General features: G+C 35.3%; 1 protein-coding gene across 1 annotated transcript in view; it reads left to right on the forward strand.

The window, feature by feature from the left end:
• The window catches only part of LOC148943435 (major facilitator superfamily domain-containing protein 12-like), a 112,408-nt gene that overhangs the window by 81,527 nt on the left and 13,739 nt on the right, over positions 1-17,142 (forward strand). Inside the window, exons 7-8 of the mRNA XM_089101135.1 lie at positions 7,446-7,608; positions 8,191-8,324. Coding sequence (XP_088957261.1) covers positions 7,446-7,608; positions 8,191-8,324 — 297 coding nt within the window. The remainder of the gene's footprint in view (positions 1-7,445; positions 7,609-8,190; positions 8,325-17,142) is intronic.

Consider the following 17,142-nt stretch of genomic DNA (forward strand, 5'->3'; position numbering starts at 1 on the left):
ATGTGTTTTCGGTAGTATAAAAGATGTTATATGCATCATTATCTGAAGTAAAAATAACAATTTGATGCTGCGCTATGTCTTTTTCGTGTAGATTGTATGGAAATGTAAGGCAAAATATCTCTTTTTTCTAGGGAGAAAAATAGGGAGAAATACAGGGAATTTTAGGGAAAATTGATAAAAAATTAGGGTAAATTGAAATCGAAAAGTGGAAGTACTGGTTCGTAGACCTGTCTTCCTGTTCTTCAAAACTTGTTTCAACTGTCAAAAAACACCCTGGACCTTGTCTATGCTACTTTTAACATCTTCATTGTTCCTATCGTCTTTACTAATCATACTACCAAGGCAAGTGAGGCTGTCCACTTGATCAATCTTTTAATTAACCAATGTCATTTTTTCATTTTCACTTATTCGTAACCTTAACGACTTAGTGTTCTTAAAGTTACTTTTCAAACCTATTCTAGCACCCTGATCTCACAAAACATCTAAAAGTTCATTCGTTTTGTTCACACTTTCATCGAGGATGCTTAAGGGATGGGTAAAACTTATATATTTGAAATCAGCATAAAAATCTGATTCTTCTGATGTATCTATTGGTATCAGAATCCCGTTTTATAGAGTTTCGGTTACTATTGAGCCGGGTCGCTCCTTGCTTATAGTTCGTTACCACGAACTGTTTGATGCTACCAAGGTAAGTGAGGCTGTCCAATTGATCAATCTTTTAATTACCCAATGTCATTTTTTCATCTTCGATTATTCCTAACCTTAACGACTTAGTGTTCTTAAAGTTACTTTTCAAACCTATTCTAGCACCCTGATCTCACAAAACATCTAAAAGTTCATTCATTTTGTTCACACTTTCATCAAGGATGCTTAAATCATCAGCATACAGTACAGGCAAACTAGCCAAAAATATTGGTCGACCCCCAACAAATGTTAACAGAAATAATTTGTATACCATATTGTAGAGAAAAAAAGCTTAACAACATATCCAGAGTTGTACATTCTAGGTTGACGCAAAACTAGTTTTTTTCTGCTTTTCATGTCAATTTTTCAGTTTTTTCTAAAAAAAATAAACTATCGGTAAATGTTCATTTTTCTGTATATGAAGTACCGTCCTGGTGTAAAATGAAGAGTTGAGCCCGAAAACGAAAACAAATTTGATGTACAATGTGCCAGAAAAAATTTTCCTTATCATCAATATGTGATTTTACCCTTCTCATCGTTGTGACCTCTGTTTCACAATACTATCAGAAGGCAACTATTCTGACATAAAATGATGAACTGAGCTCAAAAATCAAATTAACATGATGTAATGTCTACTAGAGAACCCGTTTCGTATTCATCAACGTGCGCTTTTTTGTTTCCAGTTAACGCTTAATGTTAGAAGGCCAGAAGGCAACTACACCACTTTGATGACCTTCGTATGCAATAAAGACTATGAACGTTTCGTCCCACGCTTTGTATAAGAGATTTCCCGGGTAAAGCCGTACCTAAAAAGTCACAATTGAAAATTACCCCGAATAATCATTTATTAAGTCACGTTAATGCCCGTGTTTGATATCTTGCCATCTATAGATACAAAACATTCGATGTATCTGCCACCTAACAAGCTAAAAAAGTTTCACTTCGAATGTCCTCCGTTCCCCTTGACTTGATATTTAAATTGATATTCCTGGTATCCGAAAACTCCAAGACCGGGTTGGAATTGCACACAGCAAACAATCATGGTCAGGACTCACTCAGGAAAAGCCTCCATTGTTTTCCTTCCTATGATTGACCTTCCAGCTAGTGAAGACACTTGCATTTATTCGACTTTGCTTTTCGTAGCAGAGCAAGCCAGGTGGCATGGATTTACTCCTGTTGTAACATTTGACCAACCGCTGTGGTGGAAAGCCATGCAAATTGTCGAAGCTGCTGCTCCATGAAGTGAGCTTTCAAATGTTTTTCCAAAACTCGAAGGATTCCACACCGTGATGAGCTTCCTTGGATCAATTGGCTACATCATAGAGGACTCAGGACTTAGAGAGGTTTTTATCTTGCCTACGCACCAAACACTGTCTCGCATCTTCTCAGTGGGAAAGAAATCACCACGGCAATACGTGGCCATTTTCTGGTAGACGCTGCGCTACATGCTATTCTGCTTTCTGAGGTCCTTCTCGAAGAAAGTTCCAGTGTTGCTGAATCAATTCCACAGCCTGAAGAAATATTGGAACTGAGAAACCTGTAGACAACGCTTATGAACAAAGAAGCAGCCGTTGCGGACATAAAAGGAAATCTTTTCCTAGAAAAAATAGTGGCATTCATCGATAGGAAGAGACTGAAACTGCTCCAGTACAGAACCTCGAAACTGTGGTTCCAATACTCCGATATGGTATCCGTACTGCAAAATTTCTTAAGAGCCGAACGATCTGGGTCATGGGATCTCCACTTAAAATCCACCTCTGACATGTTGCCTTATCTGGTGGCATCTGGGCACAACAATTACACAAAATCCTGCTGGCTTTACATCCAGGGAATGGTCAAGCTCCAAGAAACCCATCCTGCCGTTTATCAAGCCTTCCAGAATGGGATCCATGTGATCAGATGTTCCGATAGATTCTAGGCTTGGCTCTCAATGGATCTTGTAATTAAGCAGGAGCTCATGCGTTGTCTCGAAACAGCTGGTGGCCTTACCGATGGAAGTAGTAAGACAGAGGTTCAAAGGTCTTTATGGGTTCTGTCTCGACCAGTCTGCTCTGCACTAAATCTTCTGATGGAGGGTATGTCACAGGTTATCTATAGAACTAGTGAACAACATAAGGAAACGGCCGAGCCGAGGCAACTAAGAGACTGTAAAGACACCCAGATCGTTATCGATTTCCTAGAAAAAAGATCACCATTTAATGGAGATCTTCAGCTAAGAAACATCACCAACGGTCTGACAGCCTACGAAAATTTACTACAAAGCAGAATCCAGGTGGAGATTGCAAAAGACTGGACCCCACTCTCCTTTTCAGAGGTTCATCACGCTAGCAAAGAGGATCAATCTCATGGAGTCTGAGTGCTTTCAAAACGAACTGTGTTCCTACCCAGCATCACTTTTTGGCGGTTCCTGCATGCTCCGGTCTCCGAACAAGCCAGAGTTTGCCAAGGCTATAGCACAGGGTTGCAATCTTGAAGAGTGCTCTACTCCCCTTGCCAAAGGCATTCGATATATCATCGACGGTAGAGCCCTTCTGCAAAGAATTCCATGGGACAAAAATGAACGATACTCCGAAATCCTTGGCCATTATGCTACTTACATGACCCAAAAGTACTCATCTACCACTATTGCGTTCGACATCTACAATTTGCGGAGCTACCATAAAGGATATGGCCCAGTCAATGAGAAGACGTATAATCGGCCGTGAGATCATTTTTCACAGCAGATATGCAGCTGAAGGTAAAAAAGGATGAGTTCTTGTACTGCAAGAAAAACAAGGCCAGGTTTATCTGCGCGTTGGCTGTTTATCTCCAATTAAAGGGCTTCGTCGTAGTCATGACACCAGGTGATACAGATGTCCCAATTGTACAAATTGCTGTTGATTCTTCCCGGTATTACGACACTGCCGTTATTCACAGTGCCGGATTCATAGTGTGGGAAAAGGCCTTACTCTGAAGAAGCTAATATAGATGATTCCTATATTATTGAGATATCTTTAGCGAGGAAGTATCTATATTTTAGAGAATACAGCCCAAAGATCTGAGGCAATATGATGGGTACAAGGTTGCTATTTTTCTCCGCGCGATATAGTTTTAGAGAGTTGTTAAGGAAGTTTGGCATAGCTGTTAGATTTTTCTTTGAATTTTCTTTGAATAATCGCATTTATTTGACTGAAATAGTTTAATGATAATAAAAAACATCATAATGAGCTTCCGAGACCTATGATTCAAGAGATTTCTGTTAAATGACTTCTTTTTTGAATATTCTCTTTTATTTGTTTGAAACTATTTACTAATAATAAAAGTAAGGGTACTATTTTCCTCTACTAGGTATAGTTTCGGTCAGTTGTTAAGGAAGTTTGGTATAGGTGATTCCTATATTATTGAGATAGCTTTAGCGAGGAAATATATATATTTTAGAGAATACATCCCAGAGATCTGAGGCAATATGATGGGTATAAGGTTGCTATTTCTCTCCGCGAGATATAATTTCAGAGAGTTGTTAAGGGAGTTTGGCATAGCTGTTATATTTTTCTTTGAATATTCACATTTATTTGTTTGAAGACCCCCCCCCCCCAGCTTTTTGGTCAAATGATCTTAAGGGAGTATCTTGCTTATGTAATTTCGATAAACCGTAGAACTTTGGGCCAAGAGCTACCTCGGGATGGCTTTTAGGTTACCTTTTTCTTAAATTGTACAATCTGAGAAAATAAATATCACGACGTGAAAATAACAAAAAGAAAAGAAAAATGATAAACCCTCAAGGCTATTCCACTAGTTATTAGAAGAAAAACAAAGATCCTATATCAATTTTTGGGTGACATTGCTATGGCCCAAAAAAAGAACAAACGAGGAAAAATTAATTTAAAATTGAAGAAAATTAAAATTAAAAGGAAAATAAAATAAAATGGAAATTAAAGGGAACATTTTTTCCTTACCAATAAAAAAAACAATAAGAGAAAATTTTGACACTCCATGGCGCAATATTACTATCTAAAACCACCGACTATTGTGAAACCTAATGCATTATCTGTGCTAAAACTGCTAGGTTGCCCCTTTGTGGTAAAACATTTTGTGGCAAATTTCATATACTCCCGCCACTTCGTGGATACCTCTCTACTATAATATTCCGGCTATCTCCCTGTTGCAGTATCGATTAGAAGTTAGCACTAGAAATTTCCTTATTTTCACAAATTTAATCAATCCCCTGCCCCCCTTTTTAGAGATCCTACATAAGCCAATCAGTTAAGTCATACCTGTGAGATGGGACAGTTGTAAACCGCTTCGCCGGGTCACCAAGTTTCCTTCTGCTTAAGCAATTTCGAATAATGCAAATTAGCACCATTTCTCAGTGACTGACAAATATATACTGACCCGCTAATGTCAGAGTAAATGGGAGGAGCTTTTTGTACGTACCGAGAATAAAGTGCCAAAAATCATCAGCCTTGATCTTACTGTTATATTATCTATATACAGTGGTTCCAACTCTACTTTGGGTTTGCTAGTATTGATAGTATGGTTCTCGAAAAAAGCCAACTAGAACAAAAGTTTGTGGAATTGACGACACTTGGGCAAAATAAGGTGTAAAATCCCTAATCGTGCTTTTAACCAGGGCCTGAACAATATATCGGCTGGGCAATATTATTGGGCCGACATGGGAGGTAAATGTCAATATGGGATATCAGGAAAAAATGTTAGATATCGGCTTTTTTTTATTCATGCGAAGTTTACACAGAAGATGGCTTCAGATTTCCTCAGGTAGTTTTTGCCTGTTCAGTATTTGGGGATAGAGCCACCTACTACGTCTGAGCATGGTGAAAAGAGCAGCAGAGGTGAGTAAAATGAAGTCAAAGTACATTTGTTGTCAATTCTTGTCAATACACACCTGTTGCAGGAATGTTCAAAATGTACGGTGAGATAACAAACAAACAGCCAGAGAATTTCTTCTTGCTTATATCCTGGATCCCAGATACATGCACCAGCCCCTAAATTAAGAGGCACTCAGTAGTGCTAAAACGTGGCTACAAGAAGAAACGCAGAGTAAGACATTGGAAGAAACAAAATTAGGTACTGCAATAAAAGAGAGGGAATATCCAAAACGAAGGACAGTAGGCACAGCAAGTTTGATTAACTGCCTGTTTGATCACATACTTACAACTTCAACAAGTGAGGAAGAAGAGTAAGCAGATAATACTGATCAGGAACTGGAAATGTAAATGAGTGAGGCTGTCCGTTAAAAATGCTGTCCGCTAGAGTGATGGTAAAGAAACAGCAGCCGTTTCAAGAGACTGGCACAATTTACTCAGAAGTAACTCTGCTCTCCACCCTTTTTGGTCCCAAGTGAAAGAGTTTTCAATACAGTTGGGAACATCTGTGATGACAAACGAAGGCCTCTGAAGGGAGAAAATGCTGAAAAGTTTTGTTTCTGCATTACAGCTTGCCCAGTGTGATTGGACTAATTAAGCAATGTCCAGACTAAAAATTTATTTTGTTTAATTGATTTTTTAATTTTTTTCTATATAGATCGTTCTTGCATTATTTGGAATCCACAGTGAATTACTGAAGCTGTCCTTTGGTGTGTAATAGACCAGACATGGAGAAACATGTGAGCATGAATATAGGCAGACAATGCTGGGTTTGAAATTGAGTAAGTTTTTTTCCCAGAGGGGAACATATCGGTAAATTATATCGGTATTGAACCCCAAATCCATACGGTCAGGCCCTACTTTTTACCCTTAAAATGTAAACATCAGTGCATTTTTTTGGAATATTAAAAGTACTAAGGATATCAGCATCGAAATATCTCTTGGTCCTAGGATCCAGATTAGGTCTGTTCACACCTGAAAACTGAAATTTCCTATGATTCTTGTTTTGCTTGTATCTGAATTATGAAGTGTTTAGGAAAATGTCGCTTATTTGTCAGTGTTGCCGTATTGATTCGTGAAAATAAATAAGGAAAACTGAGTTGCTAATCTAACAACCTTTTTTGTAAAGTCAATACTTTAACTATTATTTATAAGACAAGAACTTGAATAATGGCTGTTATGTTGTAATATGTGCCTCAGATTTAAATCAGCAGGCTCATAAATGTTAAATACTACAGTTGATGGTAAACAAACACGATTTTTTTAATATTTTCTAAACATGCTGTGATTTCAGTAAATTACAAAACTTTATTAATAACAAATTTGAGATAATATTAACATCAGATTTGTAATCAACAAGGAGAAAACTCTTGAATTTCCACTTCAGCAGAAATCAAACCCCACTGGTGAAACATATACGTATCAATTTTAATTCAGGACACTCATAGTGTTTCTTAATAATTAGTGTCTTTTTATTCAGGACATTGTAAATATCCCTGATTGATCATATTTCAACAGCACCCCAACAGGTCTAAATGTGCAAAATAAAATGTGTCACGACCTCCATTTGTGAAGTATGTACTTCTGTGTTTTAGTTTTGGACGTCTCGGTTTCCGTGTTATCCAAAAAATTCTCCGAAAGAAAAGAAAGAGCGAGAAAAGAAATGAAGCATCCAAAATAAAGCTTAAGTGAGTAAATATTTCTGCTTGAAATATCAACATTTCTGACCCGAAGGTGAATATCTAGCAGACATAAGGAGATATCAAACATGACGATATCGTTTACGTGATAGACTTGAATCTAGTATAAACAAAAGCAAATGAGACTGACTTGAATCCAGACATTTCCGAAATGTTGAAGATCTACATTTTTTACATTTCCAATGTTTTTTTCTTCTAGGAGCCAGTGGATCTATAATATTTATCATATCCTTGGCGTCTACGGCGAACTTTATTGGGGATGATGTCAAATCTAGCGGTTTCGTTTACGGAGTTTACAGTTTGTCTGATAAAATTTTAAACGGCGTAGTTGTCTTTGTCATTCAATATATCCATCCAGAAAGGTAGTTCATTTCCTTATTAGCCATCTAATCTAACAATTGAAAAAGGAGATATGAAAGTTGCAAAAGAATTGACAATTCAATGTTGAAATTAGTAGGTATAAGATTTATAATGACATCATAATTACAAGATTTTTCGTAATCATAACCTGGGAGTGGAGAGGGTTGGTGGTGAAGCTTGCCTGTAGTTATGTGTCAAGTATTATGAAATAACTTTTCAAGATTTATAACACAGGGAAAGGGGCAGAGATTCCTTCTTATAGATTTAACTTTTTAGGAGAATTTCCCTGCTGGGTTTATTTATGGTTTATTCGAATTGTTTTTTAATATTTTTACTTTACTCTTAATATTTTACTTTTACTAAACCTACTTTTTCTACTATTTTCTACCATTTTTCTGCTGTTTTTCTACTACAATTCTACTATTTCTATGTCTAATTTTTGTTTTCTTTATTCTTCATTCTTTGCGCATTTAAACTTGATTATTTGTGTTCGCTTTTGTTTTTTTGCTAGTAACCTACTGTTTGTAATAACTTTTAGGCGCCACTCTCCTTTTTCATTTAAAGATGTTCTTTTTTATTTACAGAGATTCACCTTTTTGTGGAGAATTCTATCGCTGGGTTTTACCAATAGTTTGTTCTGTATCATTGGCTATAGCTCTTTCAACTCAATTTGTGCCAATTTTTAAAAAAAGAAAAGGATATAAAATAGAAGAAATGAGTAAGTAACATCTTTTTCTGCTCAATTTCTGTCAATGGCTTTGAAAGTTTGTACCCAATGGTAGGCTACAAGAAAACGAGAGCTGCCATATCAATATTACCCGTCACTTTTTTCATAGGGAATTCTAATGCTAGTTCTAGAAACCTTAGACCCATATCAACACTAAGCAAAACCATAGATAAAAAATGCCTAAGAAATTAATATGCCTAAGAAAATTATTGTGATCGAAGAAATGCCTAGAAATTACTAGGAAAAATGCCTAAGAAAACAGTAAAAGAAATTACTTTTTTCACATGACGACCCATATCCCGAGAATATAGAGTACTGAAACTCATTTTTAAAATAAAGTGTGTATTTACTGCCTTAATTTAACATCATTGCTTGTTCAAATTCTAAAAAGTAATAAAATATCGAACAGTAATTTGTTAGTCTTCGTAGTGAACTTACAAGGAACTTGATAGAATGTTCAGTTAGGAACACAGATATTGCACTGTCTCAAACCATACTCAAATATATACATTATATATAACTTTCTGGGGTGCTAGGAAGGTTAACCCTCATTCAAGAAATAAACTCTTTTCGTTTAATATTTTAATGTTTCTCATTACTTTCAGCTGTTTATGTAAGACTTGAAACTGTCAATTGTTTGTGCCATCAGTATTATTGTATTAGGCACTCCCAATTCACACACAGTACTTCATTCCCAATGCACACATAGCCTTTAAATCCCAATACACACATAGCGCTAAACTGCCAATACACACATATCCTAACATTCCGAGTGCACACATCTGGTCTTATTTCAACATCCGGGACAATAAGGCTACCTTGGAATTCAATTATTCTCTAACAATGCAATGAATACAAGAGGCCAGTAGTCAAATTATAGCAAGGAAATATACAGATAAATGAGAATGCTCGCCCAAGTTCAAGTGCGTTGTTCAATAATAGAATTGAGTTGGAAGTAACAGGTTGTCTAATAAATGAAGTTTTGATATGGATGCTAATATAACATTGGTAGAGATATTTTTATACACTAGTGGTATAGAGCCGATTACTGACTATTGATTATTGCTTATGATGTATCTGAGTTTCATTTAATAAGTATGTTGTTCAATATTTGAAGAGAGTTTGAAGGGACATTATGTCTTATAAACAAAGTTTAGATATGGATTCTAATAAACAATTTGATAAGATCTTTTTGTAATCTAATGGTATCGAGCCAATTATTGATCATTGAATATTGATAATTTATTATGACTACACCAGGGCGGATATCATTATTGTAATGTAATGGCCCTGTGCGCATCGGTTTTCCATTACAAGCTTGCGCAAGAGTATGGGCCCCCACATTCTCATCCAGGGTCCCAATCACCCACCCTCCAGGAACCCCAATCCCCTCTCCAGCCACTCAAGTTTTTTGTTCACCTTTTTCAATGTTTTAAAATCACTTCAAATATACTTATAGCCAAAAAAACACCTCTGAAATTTTAAAAGAACAAAATGAGGATGATATAAATACTTCAGTCGTGATTTTTTCTATTAGAAAAATTATTTTTTTAAGTGACTACTTTTGGAAAAAAATATTTTGAACTTGAAATTATTTCTGTGACCTCCAAATAGTACTCTGTGGTTGGACATAGACAGTAGATGGTTTATTATGTTTCTTGATCAATTTTGATTGTGTACTGGAAGGATAAACACCTACATCATATTAAAAAAGTGAAGATGAAATATTTGAAGAAAGTATCCATACATGATAGTTATCGCTGTCTTTAATGCTAACAAGGATATATATTTGAACTATGAGACAAGCATTAATTGTGATCATATTGGAAACGTATGTGTTCATTGTCATGACAGTGAGATATTAAATTCCTATAGATTACCGAAAAAATTCAACATTGCTGATGGTGGATATGCGAGAGTGACATTTTCAGAGATGATAGTGCTCAAATAGAATGTAACCCTAAAACTTTTAGTTGATTGCGAAGTCCAACTTCTTGCTACTGCTTATGGTAAAACGCCACCCGTTGATAGATCCTATCTTCATCTTTCCGGTAAAACATTCAAATGATAGTAAAGAGGAAAGGTATAATAATGCTAAAGGAAAGGTAATAATGCTTATCATGTCTATGTGCCAAAAGTGCAAACTATGTAAAAATAATGTGGTAATAAATAGTGAAATCAAATACAAAATAAGAATGGCATTGACAGAAAGCATAACAACAGGGCTATAGTGATGAATTAATGGAAAACAAACCACCCACAAACATAACTATTATCATCGATGGTATACCAACGGATACAGTCAATGAGCCTAATTTTACCAATGATGAAATTTGTGATGATTGTAACTCAATCTATGTCAAAACTCAGGTATGACTAAAAAATTGAATAGGCAACATGTCAAGAGTAAACATAATGAAATATTTTATGGGCTAAACTCAAGACATTTTTTTATGTTGATATTCTACAAACCACTATTTCAATAAAAATATTCTGTGGATTACTTTGTTATGTCTCCATTTATTTTATGGTACGCTAGCAAATCAATTGTGTAGAATGTATGGTCTGAAATAGATGAATTAGGTTTAGCTGAATCGGATTCTTTTTAGAGTTAAAGACATTTGAAGTGTGAATTTATCAAGATTGAGTCAGGCACAGACATCTGTGCCTCACAAGTGATGTATTAGAGTCTCAAATAGGTGAATTATGTTTAGATGAATCGGTTTCTTTTTAGAGTTAGAGACATATCAAGTGAGGATTATCAGGATTCAGTAAGACACAGACACTAATATCAGATCACAAGTGGTATACTAGAGTCTGAAATAGGTGGATTAGGTCTATATGAATCGGATTCCTTTTAGAGTTAGAGGCATATGAAGTAGGAAATAATTAAGATTTAGTCAGACACAGACACTACTATAAGCTCACAAGTGGTATACTAGAGTCAGAAATAGGTGAAATAGGTCTAGATGGATCGGATTCGTTTTAGAATTAGAGAGATATGAAGTGAGAATTTATCTAGATTCAGTCAAACACAGACGCTACTATCAGCTCACAAGTGGTATACTAGTGTCTGAAATAAGTGAATTATACTTGAATGAATCGGATTCTTTTTTAGAGCTAGAGATATATGATGTGGAGATTCATCACAATTCAGTCAGACACAGACATTACTATCAGCTCGTAAGTGGTATACTGTAGGTTTATATGAATTGGATTTTTTTTTAGTTAGTGACATTTTAAGTTGGAATTTATAAGGATTCAGTCAGACAAAGACACTACTATCAGCTCACAAGTGATATACTAGAGTCTGAAATAGGTGAATAAGAATTAGATGAACAGTATTCTCTTTAGAGTTAGAGACATATGAAGTGAGAATTTATCAAAATTCAGTGAGACACAGACACTACTATCAGCTCACAAGTGCTATACTAGAGATTGAAATAGGTGAATTAGGTTTAGATGAAGCGGATTCTTTTTAAAGTTAGAGACATATGAATTGGCAATTTATCAAGATTCAGTCAGACACAGACGCCACTATCAGCTCACAAGTGTTATACTAGAGACTGAAATAGGTGAATTAGGATTAGATGAATCGGATTCTTCTTAGAGTTAGAGACATATGAACTGGGAAATTATCAAGATTCAGTAAGACACAGACACTACTATCAGCTCACAAGTGGTATACTAAAAAGACATGCTAAAGGAACATGCAATAAGTTAAGTTCATTTAGGTTCACTTAGCGTGGCGCGCCATGCTGTGAGCTGATAATCGTGTCAGTGTCTGACTGAATCTTGATAACTTCCCACTTCATATGTCTCTATATCTAAAAAAAACCGATTCATCTAAACCAAATTCACCTATCTCAGTCTCTAGTATACTGCTTATGAGCTGATAGTAGTGTCTGTGTCTGACTGAATCTTGATAAATTTTCACTTCATATGTCTCTTACTGTAAAGAGAATATGGTTCATCTAAATATAATTCACCTATTTCGCGCTCTAGTAACTCACTTGTGAGCTGATAGTAGTGTCTGTGTCTGACTGAATCTTGGTAAATTCCCACTTCATAGGTATCTAACTTAAAAAAATGATCCGATTTATCTAAACCTACAGTATGCCACTTTTGAGATGATGGTAGTGTTTTTGTCTGACTGAATTTTGATAAATTTCCACTTCATATGTCTCTAACTCTAAAAAAGAATTTATCTAAACCTAATTCACCTATTTCAGATTCTAGTATATCACTTGTGAGCTGATATTAGCGTCTCTGTCTGAATAAATCTTGATAAATTGCCACTTCATATGTCTGTAACTCTAAAAAAATGCGATTCATCTAAACCTGATGCCCCTATTTCAGACTCTAATATACCACTTGTGAGTTGATGGTAGTTTCTATGTCTGACTGAATTTTGATAGTTCTGACTTCGTAAGTCTCTAAATCTAAAATGAGCCCAATTCATCTAGACCTAATTCACCTATTTCAGACTGTAGTCTAACATTTGTGTGCTGATAGTAGTGTGTGTGTCTGATTAAATCATGATAATTTTCCACTTCATATGTCTCTAACTTTAAAAAGAATCCAATTCATCTAAGCCTAATTCATCTATTTCAGACTCTAGTGTACCACATATTCTAAAAGTTTGATTTGCTAGCGTACCATAAAATGATTGGGGGCATATCAAAGTAATGCATGATATATTTTTATTGAAATTATAGTATGTAGAATATCATCATAAGAAAATTCCTTGAGTTTATTCCATAAAATACTTAATTATGTTTTCTCTTGACATGTCCCTTATTCCATTTTTGAGTCATACATAAGTTTTTTCATGGATTCAGTTACAATCATTACAAAAATCATGATTGGTATTATTAAGCTCATTGACTGTATCTGTTGGTACACCATCGACGATAGTTGTTGTGTTTGCAGGAGTTTTATTTTCCATTAATTCATTTTTATGGCCCCGTTGTTATGCTTTCGGCCAATGCCTTTTTTTGCTTTCAACTTCACTGTCTAATACCACATTATTTTTACACAGTTTGCAGTTTTGGCGCATAGACATGATATGCAGTAGTACACTAGTGCAGCAGTATGTCATCATTTTCCTCTTTGCTTTAATTTGAATGTTAATACCAGAAATATGACGATGGGATCTATCAACGGGTAACGTGTTACCATAAGAAGTAGCAAGAAGTTGGCCTTTGTCATCAACTAAAAGTTTTAGGGTTGCATTCTCATTGAGCACTATCATCTCTGGAAATGACACTCTCACATATCCACAATCAGCAATGTTGAATTGTTTTGATACTCCAAAGGAATTTAATCTCTCACTGTCACCAAAACGTATGCATACGTTTCCAATATGATCACCATTAATGCTTGTCTCATAGTTCAAATATCTTCCTTGTCAATATTCAACGCAACGATAACTTTATCATGTATACATACTTTCTTCAATTATTTCACCTTAAGTTTTTTTTAATATGATGTTAGTTTTTATCCTTCCAATGCACAAAAAATATTGATCAAAACACATAATAAACTACTGTCAATGTCCAACCCAAGAGTACTAAGGGGCGGGAGCATAAAATAAATGCAAGTTCAAAAATTCTGTTCAAAAAAACATCACTACAAACATTAGTTTTCTAAAAGAAAAATCACAACTGACATATGTATATCATGCTCATTTTGTACTTTTGAAACATCACAGGTGTTTTTTTTGCTATAAGCATATTTGATGTGATTTAAGACATGACGAAAAAAGAGGGGCAAAGGGCATGAGGGGGGCTGGAGGGGGGATTGGGACCCTGAAGGGGGCATGGAGTGGGGACATGGGGCCCAGGATGAGAATATTGGGGCCCAAAATGATGCGCATGCCCGGTAATGGGAAACTGATGTGCCCATGGGCATTACATTACAACAATGATACCTACCCTGTTGTAGTCATAATGAGATATCATTAGTTAATAATCATTACTCGGCTCGATGCCATTAGAGTACAAAAAGATCTTATTCCATTGTTTATTAGAATCTATATCAAAACTTTGTTTATAAGACATTATGTCACTTCAAACTCTCTTCAATTATTGAACATCGTACTTGTCAAACAAAGCCCAGATATGTCATAAGCAATTATCAATAAGCAATAATCGGCTCGATACCATTAGTGTACAAAAGATGTCTACCAATTGTATACCAGAATCCATATTAAAACTTCGTTCATTAGACAACATGTCACTTCAAACTCAAGTCTTTTTTTAACAACATACTTGAACCGGGGCAAGCATTTTCATTTATCTGTATATTTGCCTGTGATAATGGGACTACTAGCCTCTTGTATTCATGGCATTGTTACGGAACAAAATTCAACTCCAAGAATTCCTTATTGTCCTGGAAGTTGAGATAAGACCAGATGTGTGCGCTCAGAATGTTAGGTTATTTGTATATTGGGAGTTAAAGGCTATGTGTGTATTGGGAGTTAAGCTGCTATGTGTGTATTGGGAGTTAAGCTGCTATGTGCTATATGTTTTGTAATTTTTTTAATATGATGTAAGTGTTTATCCTTCCAGTGCACAATCAATATTGATCAAAACACATAATAAACCATCTACTGTCATTATCCAACCCCAGAGTAGTAAGGGGCGGGAGCATAAAAGAAATGCAAGTTCAAAAATTCTGTTTAAAAAAACATCGCTACAAAAATTATTTTTTCTAATAGAAAAATCACAACGGACATATGTGTATGATGCTCATTTTGTACTTTTAAAACATCACAGGTGGTATTTTTGCTATAAGTATATTTGATGTGATTTTAAGACATGACGAAAAAGAAGGGCAAAAGGCTTGGGGACGAGGGGGGGGGGCTGGAGGGGGAGTTGGGACCCTGAAAGGGGCATGGCGTGGGGACATGGGGCCTAGGATGAGAATGTTGGGGCCCAGGATGAGAATGTTGGTGCCCAAAATGATGCACATGCCCGGTAATGGGAAACCAATGTGTCCATGGGCTTTACATTACAACAGTGATACCTACCCTGTTGTAGTCATAATCAGATATCAATAGTTAATAATCAATACTCGGCTCGATGCCATTAGAGTACAAAAAGATCTTATTCCATTGTTTATTATAATCTATATCAAAACTTCGTTTATAAGACATTATGTCACTTAAAACTCTCTTCAATTATTGAACATCGTACTTGTCAAACAAAACTCAGATATGTCATAAGCAATTATCAATTATCAATAATCGGCTCGATTTCATTAGTGTACAAAAACATCTCTACCTATTGTATACCACAATCCATATTAAAACTTCGTTTATTAGACAACATGTCACTTCAAACTCAAGTCTTTTTTTTAACAGCATACTTGAACTGGGGCGAGCATTATCATTTATCTGTATAATTGTCTGTGGTAATGGGACTACTGCCCTTTTGTATTCATGGCATTGTTAAGGAAAAAAAATGCAATTCCAAGAATTCCCTATCGTCCCGGAAGTTGAGATAAGACCAGATGTGTGCGCTCAGAATGTTAGGTTAGTTGTATATTGGGAGTTAAAGGCTATATGCGTATTGGGAGTTAAGTGCTATGTGTGTATTAGGAGTGCCTAATTCAATAATGGTGACCTCGACCGAACATTCTATCATGCATAAATGAATTAGGAGTAGGGAGCGCCCTTCCATTAAGCGTGCTGCTATATGCCTTTGATAGGGAGTACGTAGTCCCTGAGTCCCAAGTTCAAGGTCACGGGGGAAAACCCAGAAATGTTTTTGTCAACAGAGACCTTGGGAAAAACCCTAGTTACATAACATGTTTGTGAATAATTTAAGATTTTGGGAAAACCTAAATAGTTTCTCAACAAGGGAAGCATTTGGGGGAAAACCTAGTTACTTAACGGATTTTTCGGTTTTGCAAGGTTTTTGGGAAAATCTCTATTGAGTAATAGCTATTGAGACTGGTTAATTTTTTCTTGATATAAAGCCGAAACTATGGGGGAAACCCAAGACCTTCTGAAATGTACATATAAGGTGAAAAAATCAATAATCATATTATGATTAGTTTAACGATACTTTACTGGTGCAGAATAGTTAAGTGAATAAATTATGTCTGAGAAAAGAAATTTGGATTTATAGTGATTCTATTGAAAAGGTAAGTTTTCTTTTTTGTTATGCTTAGTGAATATGAGTGGAAGAAAGATAGTTTTATTAAAATTTCGTAGCTATTGAATTATCAAGTAAATATCTAGTAGGCTATATAATTTATAAACAAATATATATATGTTCTTCTTACCATTTTTATAATAAATTATTCCAAGAATATACTAGAATGAACATCAAATCCCATTTCATGTTTCACTTTTAAGCAATATTTCTTCAATAAAATTCCATTATAAAACAATAGTTCTCTGCATAATACTAAACGCCCTATCCTGAGGAATTTTAGCGGTTTAGCATCAAAACGATTGTAATACGTTTGAAGGCTATCGAATTCAAAGGGTTACTTTCACTAGTGATGAAAATAAGATGTCGTATTTTACGTATGGAAAAAAAATAGGAAATGATTTTTTTAAGACGAGGGGACGGAAAGATTGAAAAGTCACGTTTTACTTATGGAAAAGAAATAGCCAAGCATTTTTATTTAAGAAAAGTAGAGTTATTTCATTGGCTTTAATATTAAAATAGAATTATAGACATTTGAGTTAAAACTTAAGGCTTATCCATGAGCTTCTCTTGAAGTAGTAAGAAAATAAGAAAATACGAAAGATTTAAAATGGACATCTTATTTTGAAGAGGTAAGAAATATATTT

The sequence above is a fragment of the Artemia sp. Qi Xiang Cuo genome, chromosome 15, assembly GCF_049724085.1.
Source record: "Artemia sp. Qi Xiang Cuo chromosome 15, ASM4972408v1, whole genome shotgun sequence".
In the NCBI taxonomy this organism is placed as follows: Eukaryota; Metazoa; Arthropoda; class Branchiopoda; order Anostraca; family Artemiidae; genus Artemia; species Artemia sp. Qi Xiang Cuo.